The 16,478-nt window shown below is 32.4% G+C and overlaps 1 protein-coding gene across 2 annotated transcripts; it reads right to left on the reverse strand.

Annotated features, from left to right (window-relative positions):
* LOC18604472 lies at positions 472-14,177 on the reverse strand. 2 transcript variants are annotated; one of them, XR_001927257.1, is made up of 13 exons: positions 13,913-14,177; positions 13,737-13,815; positions 13,549-13,642; positions 13,285-13,434; positions 12,951-13,082; positions 11,368-11,518; positions 11,234-11,272; positions 11,079-11,153; positions 9,166-9,225; positions 7,397-7,461; positions 2,628-2,718; positions 1,392-1,525; positions 472-1,248 (listed from the first exon to the last, which is right to left on the reverse strand). XR_001927257.1 is itself a non-coding variant. In XM_018118331.1 (12 exons), exons 1-12 carry the CDS (start codon positions 13,976-13,978, stop codon positions 1,481-1,483), a joined length of 1,047 nt encoding a protein of 348 aa, XP_017973820.1. In that variant the 5' UTR covers positions 13,979-14,177; the 3' UTR covers positions 472-1,480. The 2 variants fall into 2 exon arrangements, 1 of the variants encoding a protein (XP_017973820.1); XM_018118331.1 differs by having other exon boundaries at positions 472-1,525.

The raw sequence follows: 16,478 nt of genomic DNA on the forward strand, positions 1-16,478 counted from the left end.
AAACAAATTCCATTAATACTAAGTTTACAAAGAGAGTATGTTCAAGGGATAGAAACAAAATAATTGAGAATTACAACGGACATACAATACACATAGTGCGATATATTATAATATTAATAAAAATATATATAGATTTATATATTGTATCGTATTTGGTACATTACTTTCTATGTTTCTCACACACTATGCAAACAAATTCCATAAGAGAGTACGTTCGGAGGATATAAACAAAATAATGGATAACATTCCATAGCTCCTCAACAGAAAAGGATGCCATAGAAACAACAATACCTGTACTTATATATGAAAGTAGAAAATTAGATGAGAGAAGAGAAAAGGGAAGTAGATTATAAAATGATAGTAAATTGTAGCAGCGATGGATTATGGACAGATTTTCGCATTTGAAGAAATTTGTACAAAAAAAAAGTCTTCAACTTATCAAGTGGTATTTGATCCCCTACCAAGACAACATTAATTGCCCAGACTGTACTGGCAATGATATTGTAATACATTAATCATCTCCATATGAATACACGATGCAATAGATAAAGAATGAGGCAAAGAAGTTTATACAGATAAGTGACAAAGCTTTGCCGTAAGAAGTCAGCCAAAAGGAATCATTCTTGTAAAAAAAAAAAATCCCCAACCAGAAGCGCTAAGCTCCATATTTCTTTATTTTAAATCAACTTCTAGAATTAACTTGTCTAAGACATTGATGCATATGTGTGTCCTGACCTCTTTTTTGGTTTTACATCCACAGAATAATGGTACACATGCTCTTTAGACCACAAGATATACTCCCATAAAAGTAGAAAACAGGAAAACCTTGTTTTGACCAAGAACATGTATCATCATCAACCTTTTATTATTCCACAGTTGCTGAAAGCTTATATTTGATGGTGGCTCACAAGGGAATCTTACCTTAATGGAATAGGCAATAAGCCTATTGGACAATAGCAGATGAACTTTCCTCAGTAGCATCATGATTAAGGGATACCAATCCTCTTAGACATAGCACGTTAGACTTAAAATTTTTTCAACCAGCCTAGGAAACTCTCCAATATTTAGACAATTGATGCTATATTAAGGTTTTATAATGACGCAATTTCATCAAATGCATAAATCATTTAAATCTTTAATGCAGTTATTAACACTATAGATGGCCAGATAAGTTATAGTTGTACATCAGTAAACCTTGTCCTCCGTTGCGCTGAAAGATTAGTAATATCTTCAATTTCCACAGTCCAACTGCAAAATTCAAAATTAATGTGCAAACAAGAGTTGTTTGTAGTTAAGCTGTAAAACAGCTACTTAAAGGTGCTGGTAAAGGGGACATAACTAAACTGCACATATTAAGATGTAAAAACATTCGTAGATTTGAATGTACCTACCAGATCACTGAGCTTAGATTCCAAACTAAAGCTCTGTTTCTACTACTGGAGAAGGTATACATGGAATATCCTGAACATCTAACTACTACTCAGTCATCTTCACAGGGTAACCGGTATGTTCGGGTGATACGGATCTGAAGGTGGAGTTTAAGAAAAAAAAAACCATTTGTAAATTAGAACAACTTCCACAATGTTGCAGACATGATGTAATCATCTTATAAATCTCATCATAAAAGCAGCAATTTGACAGTGTAGCCTTGTAGACAATTATTATATTATTGAATAGAGAGTTACATTGTTTGAAGGCCAAGCCTAACTTCAATAAGATAATATCCAAAATATGAAGGAAAGGTTGGGTTACAAAATTAGCAAATGTGTTTATAAAACCTAAACATTAGATTAGCAAATTTTCCATAGTCCCTACCAAACAAAGCTTTAGTGTATAGACCATACCTTTTCACCACAGTTTTCAATCATAACTTTCAACCAATTTTTCGAACATCAAGAATTCCACCACAATTTCCAACCACAACTATGACGTCAAACTAGGCCAGATTCATATTGAAATATTTATGACATCATGACCTTAAAACAATAACAAATGGTCCACCGACCATTAACTTTTGACCAAATTATTTTTATAGGTTGACAAAAGTTTGGATTCTAAAAGTTTGAATGTAACAAATTAAGAATATTATTTTTCTTTACTCCATTCCACCATTCCTTCTGACAGCACTGAACAAATCTGGTATGATGACAGACCAAATGCACAAGAAGATATATAACTATAACCATTAGAGCAGCTAATATGTACTACCCATATGATCCCTGCCTCAACACAATTTTTATACACCAACAATTTGGTTGAAAGAAATCAGACCAAATGCACAAGAAGATATATAACTATAACCATTAGAGCAGCTAATATGTACTACCCATATGATCCCTGCCTCAACACAATTTTTATACACCAACAATTTGGTTGTAAGAATTTCTTTCTCTACTTAAGAGTATTCCTAGAACAATATATATAAAATAGATTTATGGATTTCCATGTTAGCTTAAATTTCACTTATCATAAATATCATTACCTTTTCTGATACATAAAAAAAAATAGCAAACTTCTGCTAACTTCAAATCAGATATATTGATGGAAGATTCAAACGATAACAAATCAATTTGAAAAGGGAATAGTACAATGCTTAAGCTTTTATAAAAAGGAGTGATATCAATTACCTGTGCAAATGCATAGATAGCTCGCAAGATTCTGGCATAATCAGTTCCTAGCATCTGAATGACAACATCAGCCAAAAATGTTCCCCACAACCTGTATTGGATAATATTATATGGCAGATTTTCAAGAAGAGAAAGCCATAGAGTAATATTGATGATAGCAATACAGACAGCAAAATTTCAAAAGTAAATTACTAAGCTGAAGACAGCTTGTTATAATTTGAGACAAATTGATTATTCAAATCTATAGGAAAGGTGTAACCAGACTTACTGAGTTGATGATGACCAGAACAGTCAAGATGACCATATTTGCATCAACTGCCTATCTCAACGACAACAACAATAACAAAAAAAAAAAAGCCTTTTCCCACTATGCCAGTTAAGTATATGGATCATAGCGACCTAGCACTATTCAAGACCCCATTTTCAATAAGCTAAACAAAAAAACATGTCCCTATCTATAGTTCCAATTAATCCTCTTCAGCCCCCCACTTCATCTCTCATCATGGGTGTTTTGCATTAAGTCACATTTTCACATCCTTATGGATCCAGTGAAAAAAAAGGGTGCAGTGCAGTCGGAAGGGCCTCCCACTGCACCACCACGTGGTGCTACCAGACCCTTAGAAACGGTACAACCACTTCATGATGATTCTGATGAAGACAATGAGGAAATTGATGTTTATCAAATTCAGGGAGAGTCATTGGTGGTTCAAAAAGTGATGACAACAAAGGCAGTTGTAGAAGAAGGAGAAGATTGGACATGAAGTAGCATTTTTAGAAGGCACGTTGTTTGCTGCAACAAAGTGTATGATCTGATTATTGATAATGGGAACATGGGGAACATTATTTCAAAGAAGGCAGTGAGAAGTTGAAGCTGTTTGTTGAGAAGCATCCACATCCATAGGCTTAAGAAGGGGAATGATATACGGGTAACATCTCGGTGTCTGGCAAAATTTTCTTCAAGTAGTGATCTAAATGATGAAGCTTTGTCTGATGCTGTACACATGGATGCAGCCCATATTCTGTTGGGTAGACCTTCGCTATTTGATCATGACATGGAACATCTCACTAAGCATAATACTTTATCATTTTATAGAGGTAAGAAGAAGTACACTTTGCACCCTAAAAGGGGAGAGTACAACAGAAGCTGATGGTTCTTCTTTGGGCAGCAAGGTAAATGGATTTTTATCAAGATATTAGAAGTTGAGGTGTAGAAAGTGGAATTGTTTATGCTTTAGTTAGCAAGTTTGTTCAAGATGACTTGAAGGGTGAATTACTAGAGCATCCTGTTGAAGTTCACGGTTGCTAGAAGAGTTTAAGGAGGTGGTTAATGACTAATTGCCATATGTTTTACCACCAATGAGGAGTGGCCAACACTCAGTTGATTAGGTTCTCAGGAATGTTTCCATTGCAGTGAGCTGAGATGTAAAAACAAGTTGAGGAGTTGCTCACTAAGGTTTGGTACAGGAGAGGAAAACAGCACACAAGACACCAGGGGGCGCTATGAATAGTGATGCTATTTGGTCTCTCTGATGGTCTAACTCCATTCATGTGAATTCTGAGTAAGTGCTCTTTTGTGTGTTATGAGATTGTGTTTTTGGTTTTATTGCCTTGGTGTATGGATTGAAAGCAGATCAGAAAAAAGTGTTCGCCAAAGTTTTACCATACAACAACTAAATCAATCAAAGAAATTCGAAGTTCTTACGGTCGTTCTATAAAAGGTTCATAAGGGATTTCGGTTTCATTATGAACTGTATCACTGAATGCTTGAAAAGGGACAGCTTTGAGTGGCCAAATTCTGCACAAAGAGCTATTAAACAGATTAAGCTTTTGATAACAGAGGCACTGGTTCTTGCACTACTAAAATTTGGGAAGTTAACTTTTGTAAAGTGTGATGCATCAGAGGCTGGAATTGGAGCTCTTCTATGTACAGATGGGAGGGCAGTGGAAATAGTACTGAGCAATCAAGTTACTGGCTTTGAGAATCAAAAAATATAAGTATTCATGTGATCCTTATTTCAACTGTATTATGGAGATGTTGAGTAAAGCAGCAAGTATGAGTACCAGGATGGCAGAAGATGACCTGAAAAGGACTGATCCAGAAATCTATGCTAAAGCTACCAAAGTTCTCACCAATGGGGAGAGCCTTTTATCAAACAAATGAGATTGACGCAGGAGAATTCCAAAATTTAGTATCTTGATCTGTTTTTCTTTATGTTTGTTGTTTACTCTAGTTAACAGTTAGTAATTATGTTTTTATTTATTTAATTGGTCATGTTACTAGCATGTGATCTTTTAATTAGTTTGAAGGCTAGGATTAGATGGGGTGTATTTATATATTAGTGCTAAGATTGAAAGTTGCTGTAACCCTAATACAAATAGTCTTTTAGACACATTAGGCAGCTGTATTATATTGCAATATTATCTGCTAGTGGTTCTACAACCCTAAACCTTAGTTATCATGTTCCAACTTCGGTTATACATCAATTTTAGCATTTGTTCTGGTTTTCTTTCACTGTTTTGATTTTCATTTAGTTGTTCCTACTTCCGCACTGCATCACACAATATACTTGAATATTATTCATTAGGGGCTCTACAACCTAAACCCTAGTATTCTTGTGCCATATTCAATTCTACATTGTTTTTAGCCTCTGTTCTGTTTTGTTTCATTGTTTCTACATCCATGCTGCATCACTCATAATTTGATAGGAAAAAGGAGGAGAAAGTCTCATATTTTTGTGAAGCACAACATGGTGATCTTTAAACATGTTAAACATCTTGGATTAGACAGAGTTTATTTGTATCCAACGAGTGGGATTAAAACTGTTGCAAGCCTAGCATAAAGAATTAGTCTTCTAGACTTATTAAGAAACCATGAGATTCTGAGGTTTATTCATTAGTGATTCTACAACCCTAACCCCAGTCTTCTTGTTCCAGCTTCAACTCGATAACAATTTTAGCCTCTGTTTGATTTTTCTTTTCTAATGTTTCAACTTCAATAGTACATCACTCAAAATTTGATAGGAAAAAGGAGAAAACACACATCTATGAAGCACATTTTAGACATTTAGGCTTTGCTTGGTAGGGTGGATCTAAAAATGGAAAGATGGAAAGTTGGAGGAGGAAAGTGGAAAGATGGAAAACTTATTTTTCTTTTCATTGGTATGCTTGGTGGGAAAGTTGGAAAAGTGGACAACAAAAATCTTCTTCCATGAGAATATGCCTTGCCTCTTTGCCCCACCAATAAAATCTTGCCACATAGCACAATTAAAGAAAAGTAAACTTTCAATGTTTAACAACAAACTTCCATTATGCTTAGCAGAAAAAACTTTCCTTAATAACAACCCTTTTTCCAATATTTCAGAAGGTAATATATTCTCAGTTAATCCTTCCTCTCAATAATTCATCTGGTTCTGAGTAATGAGGTACTGCATGAAATCATGTTTGGACAATATTTCCTCAAAAGTTTATGCTCCTATAAAGTTTCACTAGCCTTCAGATTCCATCAATCAACACATGCATTGTGAAAAACACTTAGTGAATTTTTATCTGACAATTGGTAGACATTATTCTAATGTAACCAACAATTGAATAAATATTGACGAGAGATATCAAAACTAATAAATCGCCAGAGAAAATCCAAAATTTCATGTCATTGAAGAAAAGTGGATCAATGAAAGCATGTGAAATTGGAAGCAAATCAGGAAGGTTTAGGAGAAAAAAAGGAAGATGTATAAATCAAAAGGGAACAATGAAGACTGACAATGCATTTGGGCAAAGAGATAGACGGTGAGAAAGGGTGGAAAAGGAGAGTGAAGGTTCTAACTTTTGATGACAAGAAATTGAAAACTTGAAGTTGAAGCAACTAATGCAGGAGAGTGCAATTTCTATTATTTATTATTTATTTTTTGGTATTGTATGAGGTAACTTAGAACATACTCAAACTTTACTTGAACATTCACTAGTTCATTTTCAAATTTTTAATTTATATATGTATGGAATATTAGTATTAAATAGATAAGGAAGAGATTGAAGGTGTCTTTTTTTTGCTCAAAGGACAGAGATATCTTTATACTTAAGGGAAGTTTTGCAGTCAAACTTGACAAGTTTAAACTCCAACAGAAATTTGATGTTAATGTTAATAAGATCTTCTTTTCTTTCCATTCATGCAACACAACAAGATCTGGTTTGCGGGCCAAAAAGGGTGCAAACTCAGGGCTGAAGATTTCCATTTGAAAGTGGATGCAAAAAAATTTTCTTTCCATCCATTATTTTATCGAGTAGAAAAATAAAGGGAAAAAAAGGAAATTATACTACTTTACCATTATACCCTTTGTAAGTTAAGATAAAATGGTAAAATCTAAAAACTGATGGACAGTCTTATAAATATGTACACTTGACTCACATCTCTTTCATTTTCTCTCGACTAATCTTTCCAATTTGGAATGATTTTTTTGTGAATAAGGACATAAAACGTTAATCTCTCCTAGTATTTTCTTTCCTCTCACTCTTTTCTCCTACCCAGCACTAGTGAAAATCATTTTCTTTCCACTTTCCCACCCAACACCTTCCATCATTCCACTTTTACACCCTACCAAGCAAAAAGCCTTAGTCTTATATAACATTAAGAAGATGGATTTGCATCAAAGAAAATTCTATACAAACCTACACACTTTTAAAATTTCATATGCAAGGAAAAAGTAAATGAATAAATAACAACTAAAGATGAAAATGACAACAGATAAAGATTCAGGGTCAGAAAGAGTCAATACAGTGGGCCAAGTAAACTCATCATACTCCTCAAACCCACATATCTGGATGCAGCACCTGCAAAGCCCTGTCCCATGGTTAAGGGGCAAAGAAGGACAGAAAAAAAAAATAACCGATGTTAGAACAATAATACCAAGTGCAGAAAATCTGATCATATAGTTTTAACATGCATAAAAACAAATAGCTCATATATATTAGTTTATTGCCACTATTCATAATAAAAATGTTAGCACCACAATGATAAAATAATGCTTTTCCCATAAAAATATATTGACAGAAGTTATATTGCTTTTTTATTTATTAATATCAATCAAACTGAACGAAATCATATACCATGAAAACCTAGTTTCAAAAGAATTGTTGGCATATGCTCTTTAGCCAATTGGATAAGTCAAGGAATATATATTTTCATTTAATGAATATTTAATTGCATAACTATATGTGATAGAGGTTTTCCTTTATGTTAATGCAATAATATAGAGTTATTAAATACCAATTGGATGAAACTCATGGAACATAAAAACCTTGTAAAAAAATTGTAAAGTTGTTACAATTATAAGATCACTATGCATAATAGCCATGTTCCTAAAATTATTCCTGGTCATTGTATTATTAAGATAGGGCATTGACAATGCTCAAAGACTAGTACATATTAAGCCTCCTTACCCGGGAAGTTAGCAATCGATCTCATAAATTGAAATATATGGGATACTTATGAATAACATGTAGATGCTTGTTAAAGAATAAGTTCACTAAATATGACCCGCTATGAGAATTTCATTTGATATTTTACTTAAGTGGCTATAGAATATATTCACATGTGATAGTCATGCAACTAATCCTTGGACTTGAAACACCAAGTCATCTTGTATAAGAAATAACATACTTTGATTTCACTCCTACGGATCTGGAGACAACCAAATACCTAAACAGAGTGTTTTTAGGTATGCCATGAAGCATGCCAAGGCGAATGAGTAGTCACGATTCATCACCTCAAGTGATATGTGGGGATATATCTCACTTGTACTCAATTATTGATTAACTTGTATAAAGTCTTTGGTCAAATCATGATGAATTTAAGGAAAGTCATGAATTATGAGAATTAATATGGAATGTCATAAGTAAACATTGAGCCATGCTTTATGACATCCGAGATATTTGATGAAAAGACTATATTGCACTGAGAGGCTTATCACTGAAGGGTTTTGTCAAATTCTTTAATTGACTCTCTAACATTTGGGTGATCATGATGTATTGCTAGATACCGCTTATAAACTATAAATATAGATCAATTATCAAATTGATATTTTATTAGGATTTATATTTATTTCCAACACATTAGAAGCCCAATAGGTCACACAATTAGAATTAAATAAGGATAATTAATTAAGTTGGACTTAATTGAAACAGACCAAAATAAAGTGGGTTACAACTGCTGTATCTATGGCTACAACTTAGTTTAGCTATATAAATATGCTATGTTAGTCAACTAAAACTCTAAGCCTCCATCCTATAACATGAAAACCTTGTTTCAGAAGAAATACTAGAAAGGCTTTAACATGATGAATTCTCTATTCGTGCGCACACGCACACAGACTAGAGAGAAGGAAAATTAAAGAAAATGAAAAAGAAATATCCACTGTTTAGATGCTGCAACTGTTAAATCACATTTATGCATTGCTATTTGCAGACTATTTACCACATGATAGCGTATGTTGACAACATGAAAAATCATCTTCTAGCCACTTGACTCATTAGATAATAAAATTACCTGCTTAGCTGCAAGCAAGGCTGCTCTAGATTCTAGATTAATAGCAGCTACCTGTCCCCCCTTGAAATAAAGAAAGTGAAAAAGCATGTTAGAAGTTTCATTGTTGATACATGTTTTAAATCATAGTATCTTCAGACAATTTTCCAATGATATGAAATAAAATAGATTGAGCATTACAATTCAACATAAGATAGCCAAAAAATTAAACAAAATGGTAGCAAAACACAAACTTAAATCTGTAATTTACATTACATCATTTTTATCTTTAAAAAAATATACATTTATATCATAATCAAGAAAGTAGCACAAACTGAGGAATAAATAGGCAAGTAGAAGAATGATAGTGATCTCACATTCAAGTTCAAAATGCAATGAAATATTATCTTTGCCTTTTTGGGAAGGAGAAGAATCACAGAAGATAAATGTGCCACAGATGCCATAAAAGGAAGGGAGAGGAGAAAGAGGGAGGGGGTGGAGATAAGTTCCCCAGAAGAAGTGATGGAAATTAGGAGTTATTCTACAGGCCCAGTTTGGTTAAGAAATGGACAAGAAAGAAAATGATAACATACCATGTTCTTTTACAATTGTATCCTTTATATTTTAAAACAATGTTAAATTAAGGACAATGTTGTCTCTAGAACTATAAATTTTAAGGAAATATTCTTTTCCTTCAAGTTCCCAATTTTGGTGGTTTAAAAAAGGCTGCTTCGGAGAGTTTTTGAACAGGTACATGTATCCCTCCTAATCCCTTCCGTTCCATTAAGATGTTAGACAAAAAATGGAAAGGGCAATGCTCTCGGCTCACCCTCCCCTCCCTTCCATTTCTCTCCATACTCCTCAATCTAGACAGCCTAAAATGGTTTTTACCTTTTTAACCAAAACAGAAACTAAAGGGTGTTTCAAACGTCAAAGTAAGTAGCATTCCTCATTCACATCCCAAAAATCAAATCAATTTGTAGTCTAACAAGTTAAGGTATTTCTACCCAAATCAACAAGCAAATTGCCACTAGGAATTAAATAAATAAATAAATAAAACCAACTAATTGCAGGAAAATTTGCCAACATAAAAAGAATTATAATTCAATAGGTTTGAGCCTTTCCAGTCAACATAATTTATGGACATGTGCTCCCTGATTGGTCAACAGACTTACTACCTACATGCAACGGATTCAAGAGAGGAAATACTAATAAATTACAGATGCATCATAAATGAAAATTCCATATGAAATGAGGACATTGACAAACATAGCAAATTGCTAACATAGGTGGCAAATGTTGTACAACCTACCCAACGCTAAACCCAAATTCACTTGAAATATCCATGAGCTGAAGCCTATGTAACATGAACCTGTTGGCCTAGAACATAAAAAGGACTGTAACCTACATCCCTCAAAGATTCTGACTCGAACTTGATTGATATTTGCTAATAAATTAAATGTGAACACTAAGCCAAATCAAAAGATTCACTCAAAACCAACCAGAACCAATTAAATTGGATCAAAGATTAATGACTAAAAACCTGATATAAGTTGAACCTAATCAATTCAAAACCCAAAATGACCTAAAAGAGTCTAAATCCGAATCTAAAACAACCCAACTCAAATTCATTACAACTTGCTTAAATGACCCTATAGTTCTTGAAAAAGTAAGAGGTACCCTTTTAAACAGAAAATATGTTGTATCCTAGCATTAAATATAATACAGATTGTCCCAATTCATTCATAATTCAGTTCCTTCAACAACTAGAAAATTATAACTTGCTTAATTGACACCTCTAGTTGCTAAAAACGCAAGAGCTACCTTTTTAAACAGAAAATATGTTGTATCAAGCATTAAATAAAATGCAGACTCTCCCAATTCACTCACAGTTCAGTTGCTTCAACAACTACCAAACTATGACACTAAGTTTGTACCTTTTTAAGAGCTTCCTTTTCCATCAAATAGTTGGCAGCTTCCAGAAACAGCTTTCCAGACAATTTCTTCGTCAACTACCACAAGCAATAAACAAAGCTAAATAAAATAACCAACAGAGCAAAAAAAAACAAACTAATAAAAACCAATATCTTACCAATTGATAAATTTTTGCCAAAGTAAGCACACCACCACCCTAAACAAAGAAATGGAAACAACTACATATCAATTAATATTAAGAATGAAAATAATTAACCAGATATTAAAATAGACTTGAAAAAGTATGAATACCTTCAAAATCATTGATTGAAACCCAGCTGCCCCAACTTTAGCAGCAGCAATGACCTGCACCTTCCACTGGCTAAGTCCCACTTCTAGACTATTTTGTATGTTGGAAATATTATTATTTTCCCATAAGCCCGGAAAAGTTCCTGATTCGTCACTAAACATGGAAGTACAAACTACAAGTCACCACTGCACATATGTAGAACCTATTTCTTTTTTGTTTTTTTCCTTCATCTTAAACAAATTATTATCATTTGATACATTAGAAATTTAGATCAGCAAGAAGTAAAAAGGTTAATTCATAAGCACGCAACTCTAACACTAGATGAGAACAAAAAGGATCAACATATAAGCACCACTTGGATTCAAATTTTCAGCTGCGATTCTACAAATTTAATTGATAATATGAGTGGCAATAACAATGGCTGACACTGTAAAAGGTAGAAGTAATTTACAATCATGATGCAACATTTTAAAAATCAAAATGACCCACGCCACTATCTAAAAAATGCTAATTGGCCCAATACAAGGAAAGGAAACAAACTTGGGTTATAATCTTTCCTTAAATCATAGCACAAAACTTGATCATACAGGATAACAAGAATAAAGATTGAGATTGGTCTAAGTTAAAAACCTTCATCATATTACTTTGATATATGTATTAAGTACTCCATGCAATGAAACAATAAACTTTTGCTTTTAAAAAAAATGCAGTAGAAGAGTGTTATGTCCAATTCAAATACTCAGTGCAAATACTGCCTATTAACAAACTATTGTGTCAATCTCCAGGATGGGATATTTTCCACTCAGGATAAAAAAAAAAGGAGTGAGAGATGGGAAATTATATAACAAAGCATACTACCTAGTGTAAGAACACTTTAGTGGAATGATATTACTTGGTATTATATATGAAAAAAAAAAAAAAGACAATTAGCAGTGCATTCATTTTAAAAATTAAATAAATAAGATTGTTATCTCATAACTTTCGATCCAATACAAGCATAATCCAACTTCTCAGTTTCCTAAGTTTCTCTACAAGCTTGTAACAGCAAGAATATAGGAAAAGTTGAAGAAATTACTTTCACCAATCAAGTCTAGTAAGAACAGGCTTACACTAGATAACCAACTAAATTTTATCCATCTCCCCCAAATTGACATTTTTAAGGCTACACTTCTAAGAACATTATAGGGTTTGTTTAGTTTCGGAAAATGGTTTCCATTTTCCATCTCCACTTTTATTCTAAACCTGGCCATTAAAGAAAAGGAGTAGATAACTAAATTCCAGAACTCTTGTTTTGTAATTTTATGGAAATTGAAAAGCAATTTAAAAAAGTTGTCCAGTGTTTTAGAAATTTAGAAAAACAAGGGTTTCCAAACTTAGTTAGTTACCATATCTATTCATCATATTTCATGTAATAGTGGAGATATAATATGAAAAGCATTTCCAAAACTAAACAGACCAACAACATCTTTTTCCCAACTTAGGCTAGCAATCAATTAGCTCACTGGATTCCTATCACATGCTTTTGCAGTCACTAAGAACTTTATGATGATGAGGTTTGCTAAAGATTAAGATTTAATGAAGTTACCTTGAGTAATCCCTCAAAAGATGAAGGAAAATTTCGGCTTCAAGGTCTTCAGTGGACAATTTACTTGAGCAAGGAACATTCAATTTTTTCCTGACAGAAAGCAGGACGGTTTTGTACGAAGGCCTCCAACCCCTAACGAGAAGATCAAATGAGATCGGTGAGATACCTATCAAAACATTAACTCAGCAGATACCAAAAGAGATAAAAATTTTATTGTTACTTTCTACCAGCAAGAACAATCATATATTGATTTATTTTTCAGCAAAGCTTAGCTCGCGAAGAATGCAATCAGGCATCCAACAAAATAATTATTGAAGCCATCCACGGCACTAACCTTAACGTTGAGCGGGCATCTGCTGCAAGGAATAAGAAACGCGATTCAAGAGCTGCGATAAAAGCTTCTCGTTCCTCAACATTTTCTTCAATCATCACATTCTCCACATCATCTCTTTTCATTACAGACTTTAACAAGGGACTAAAGTAGCTGAATTTTATAAAAAAAAAATTCGAAAGTTATAATAAGAATTTAAAAAAAAAAAAACCACCAAAGAAAACCGGAGAAATTCTGGCCAACGGACATTAAGAAAAATTGACAAACCTGGGACCAAAAAGGATTCTTTGAAGCTCATATAACTCGGCGTCCGTGGCTAGTTCAAGCACTATGCGAAGCTCCGGATCATATTCATAAGCAACTGAAAAACCAAAATTCGAAACAAATTCCAAAGCAGCTTCTTACGAAAAAAATTCATAAAAAAGTGGATGATGACAGAAAAAGAGAAACAAGACCTCGGCCGTATCTAGACACCGCGGCATTGCTACACGCCACCAGCCGTATCGCTTTTGAGCGCCGAGGCCAACTCATATTCTTCAAAGTTTCAACAAATAAAAAAAAAGGTAAATTTCAGAGAAAAGAATTTGAAAAAGGAAAATGAAATTCGTAATTAAAGTTGGAACTGTCTTACTGAGGAAGAGAAAGAGAGGCTGGTGGTGGCGGTGAAGCGAGAAAGGGCAGATAGGTGAAGAGCCATTTTCACAAATACTAATACTATAATAATATCTTATGGGGTGATGAATCTCATTTCCAAACTGATTTGCAATTTTAACTTTCATTTGATTCTTGAGCCACGAAGCCTTTAGATAGTGTGGGGAGAAGAAGCTCAGTTCCTGACCGACTGCTTCTTCACTGTGAACCATAGGTGGACCCACGTTGAAAAACCACTCACCTCTAAATCTTTTTTTTTTTTTTTGAGTGACACCTCTAAATAGTTTTAATCTTATCTATTAATATTTAAATATTACATAAAAAGATAAAATTTTGTTTATAATTTAAAATTTATTAAAAAAAATTAAAACCTAAATTACTTTCACTGTCTAAAATTTTAAATCTTTCCTCTTCTCGATCATTAATTGTGTTTTTCACTCTCTCAAAATAACGTATCTAGACTTCAATTATAAGTAATTTTCAACTTATATTAAGTTTTTAAATATTTCATATCTAAATTTTTTTTTATTAATTTGATAGTTTTGGTTTATAATTATAATATAATTAATAGAAAGTAGTATTACATATCCAATAACATTTTAAAATTATGATTTTTTATTTATTTTGTAGATATATTATTTGATTATTTGATTTTTGTATTTAATTTTATGTGGTTTATGGATACTTATATTTAGTTTTGATCAATAAATAAAAAATTATCACATTATTAATTGTTAAACCTAATAATTTACTATATAAGATCATATTTTATTCTAATATCTCACTTCATGCTAATAAGTTGTAATTTTGGATGAATGATTGCTTGATGAAATATAATGAAAAAGATATATTTGATAATATTTTTACTGATGTTATCAGACACTATTTTCAATATATGAAAAATGCTCACGAACAATTATAATTATCTTAGCTATTTTTACTGTAAAATATTAAATGAATGCACTAAATTTACATTTCTTTCAATTTAATGTTAAAACTTCTAGTTTATGAATTTTAACATTTTTATATTTTTTTAATTATTACTATTATTTTAATTATAACACCACTTAAAAAAATTCTTGAATCAGCCTTACTAGAACTAAAAATGAATGTCGTTTTTGTATTTGTAAAATAATTTTTAGTTTTCTCTTCACCCAAAAACTAAAAAGATAACAAGACAAGGGTATTTTATTAGGTTAAATACTAACTATTGATTTTATTTTTATTTAACTTATAATATAAAGTAAAGATTAATCTCCCTACTTAAAAGGACAAAGTTTGAATCTCCTTTCCCCAATTCAAAAAAAAATTATCATTTATCGTAAAATAAAAATTATTTATTTATTTGTAAATATAATTTTAAAGTTATTTCTATCCCTTAAATTAGTTATTAAAAATGGTTACACAAAAATATAATTTCAAATAATTAAATAAAATATAAATTTAAAAAATAATTTTTTTAAATATTAACATAAACATGTTGCGAAAATAAACACTCACAATGACAGTTGAGGCATGCCCATGACCAAGCTTCGATCTTTAATTTCCAATCGTCTTTTAGCTCACAATTGTACCCAAATTGCTCAATCTTCCCTTAAACACATCAAGACAACACAAAACTAATTATTTCATAGCTTTCGAAAATATCCAGCTTTTTCAAAAATAACTAAATTCTTGGCAATCCATTACACAAGCTCAAATTCTTCATCAATGAGCTAAACTCATACCTTAGAAGTTGGATTGCACAAATCTAAACTCCCAAATTTCAGTAAATCGAGGAGAATTCACCAAAGCTGAAAAAATTGGATTTCTTGGTTATTAACTGATAAATCGGTAAAATGTTTAATCTTACTTTTAGAGGCATTTCTCAAGTTCCAATCTACTCTAAATGGCTCCAAAAATCTATTTGGAGCTTAGGGTTTTCAAAGTGGTAAAGAAAGAGGGAGAGTTTAACGTTTGTTTTAAAATGGGCGGATAGCTCGACACCTTTCCTCAGTAATGTATTATCAATACATTTGAGAATGCATCGATACATTTGCACAAAATTCAACTAGATCTATTGATACATTGAGCAATGTATTGATGGATTTTAGGTAGAATGCGTACTATCCTAAATGTATCGATACATGGGGAAATCTATCGCTACTTTTTCCCTTTGGGTGCTTTTCGCTTCAAATCTACCTATACATTTTGACAATGTATCAGTAGATGTTCATTTTTATTCAAATCTATCGATACATTCAAGAAGGTATTGATAAAATATCCCTTGTATGCCTTGTATTGTTCATTTTGCCAAGAATGTATCGATACATTTTCCCCTGTAGGTAGATTTTTAGCCTTCCAAACTTCCAAAAATCCAAATCTAACACTCCAAATCATTACCCTGCTTAATTCACACCTCAAGTCATTCATTTAACTTAAATTCGTATCCATACATCCTCAAGTATAATGTCAAATCCAAATCAAACCTCAAATCATAGGATTTATCACATATTTCATAAAATTTGCCTGAGTATCAATAATATAAGCTTTATAAACTTAGCTTA

Source organism: Theobroma cacao, chromosome 3 (assembly GCF_000208745.1).
Source record: "Theobroma cacao cultivar B97-61/B2 chromosome 3, Criollo_cocoa_genome_V2, whole genome shotgun sequence".
Classification (NCBI taxonomy): Eukaryota; Viridiplantae; Streptophyta; class Magnoliopsida; order Malvales; family Malvaceae; genus Theobroma; species Theobroma cacao.

Bases quoted from the DNA above. Each gene is read 5' to 3' on its own strand.
- LOC18604472 (XM_018118331.1), bottom strand. From the start codon at position 13,978: ATGGCTCTTCACCTATCTGCCCTTTCTCGCTTCACCGCCACCACCAGC. The intron at 13,643-13,736 runs GTCTTGTTTCTC...TTGGTTTTTCAG, and splicing joins GGTGTCTAGATACGGCCGAG to TTGCTTATGAATATGATCCG. The intron at 9,226-11,078 runs GTACAAACTTAG...CTTTATTTCAAG, and splicing joins AAAAGGAAGCTCTTAAAAAG to GGGGGACAGGTAGCTGCTAT.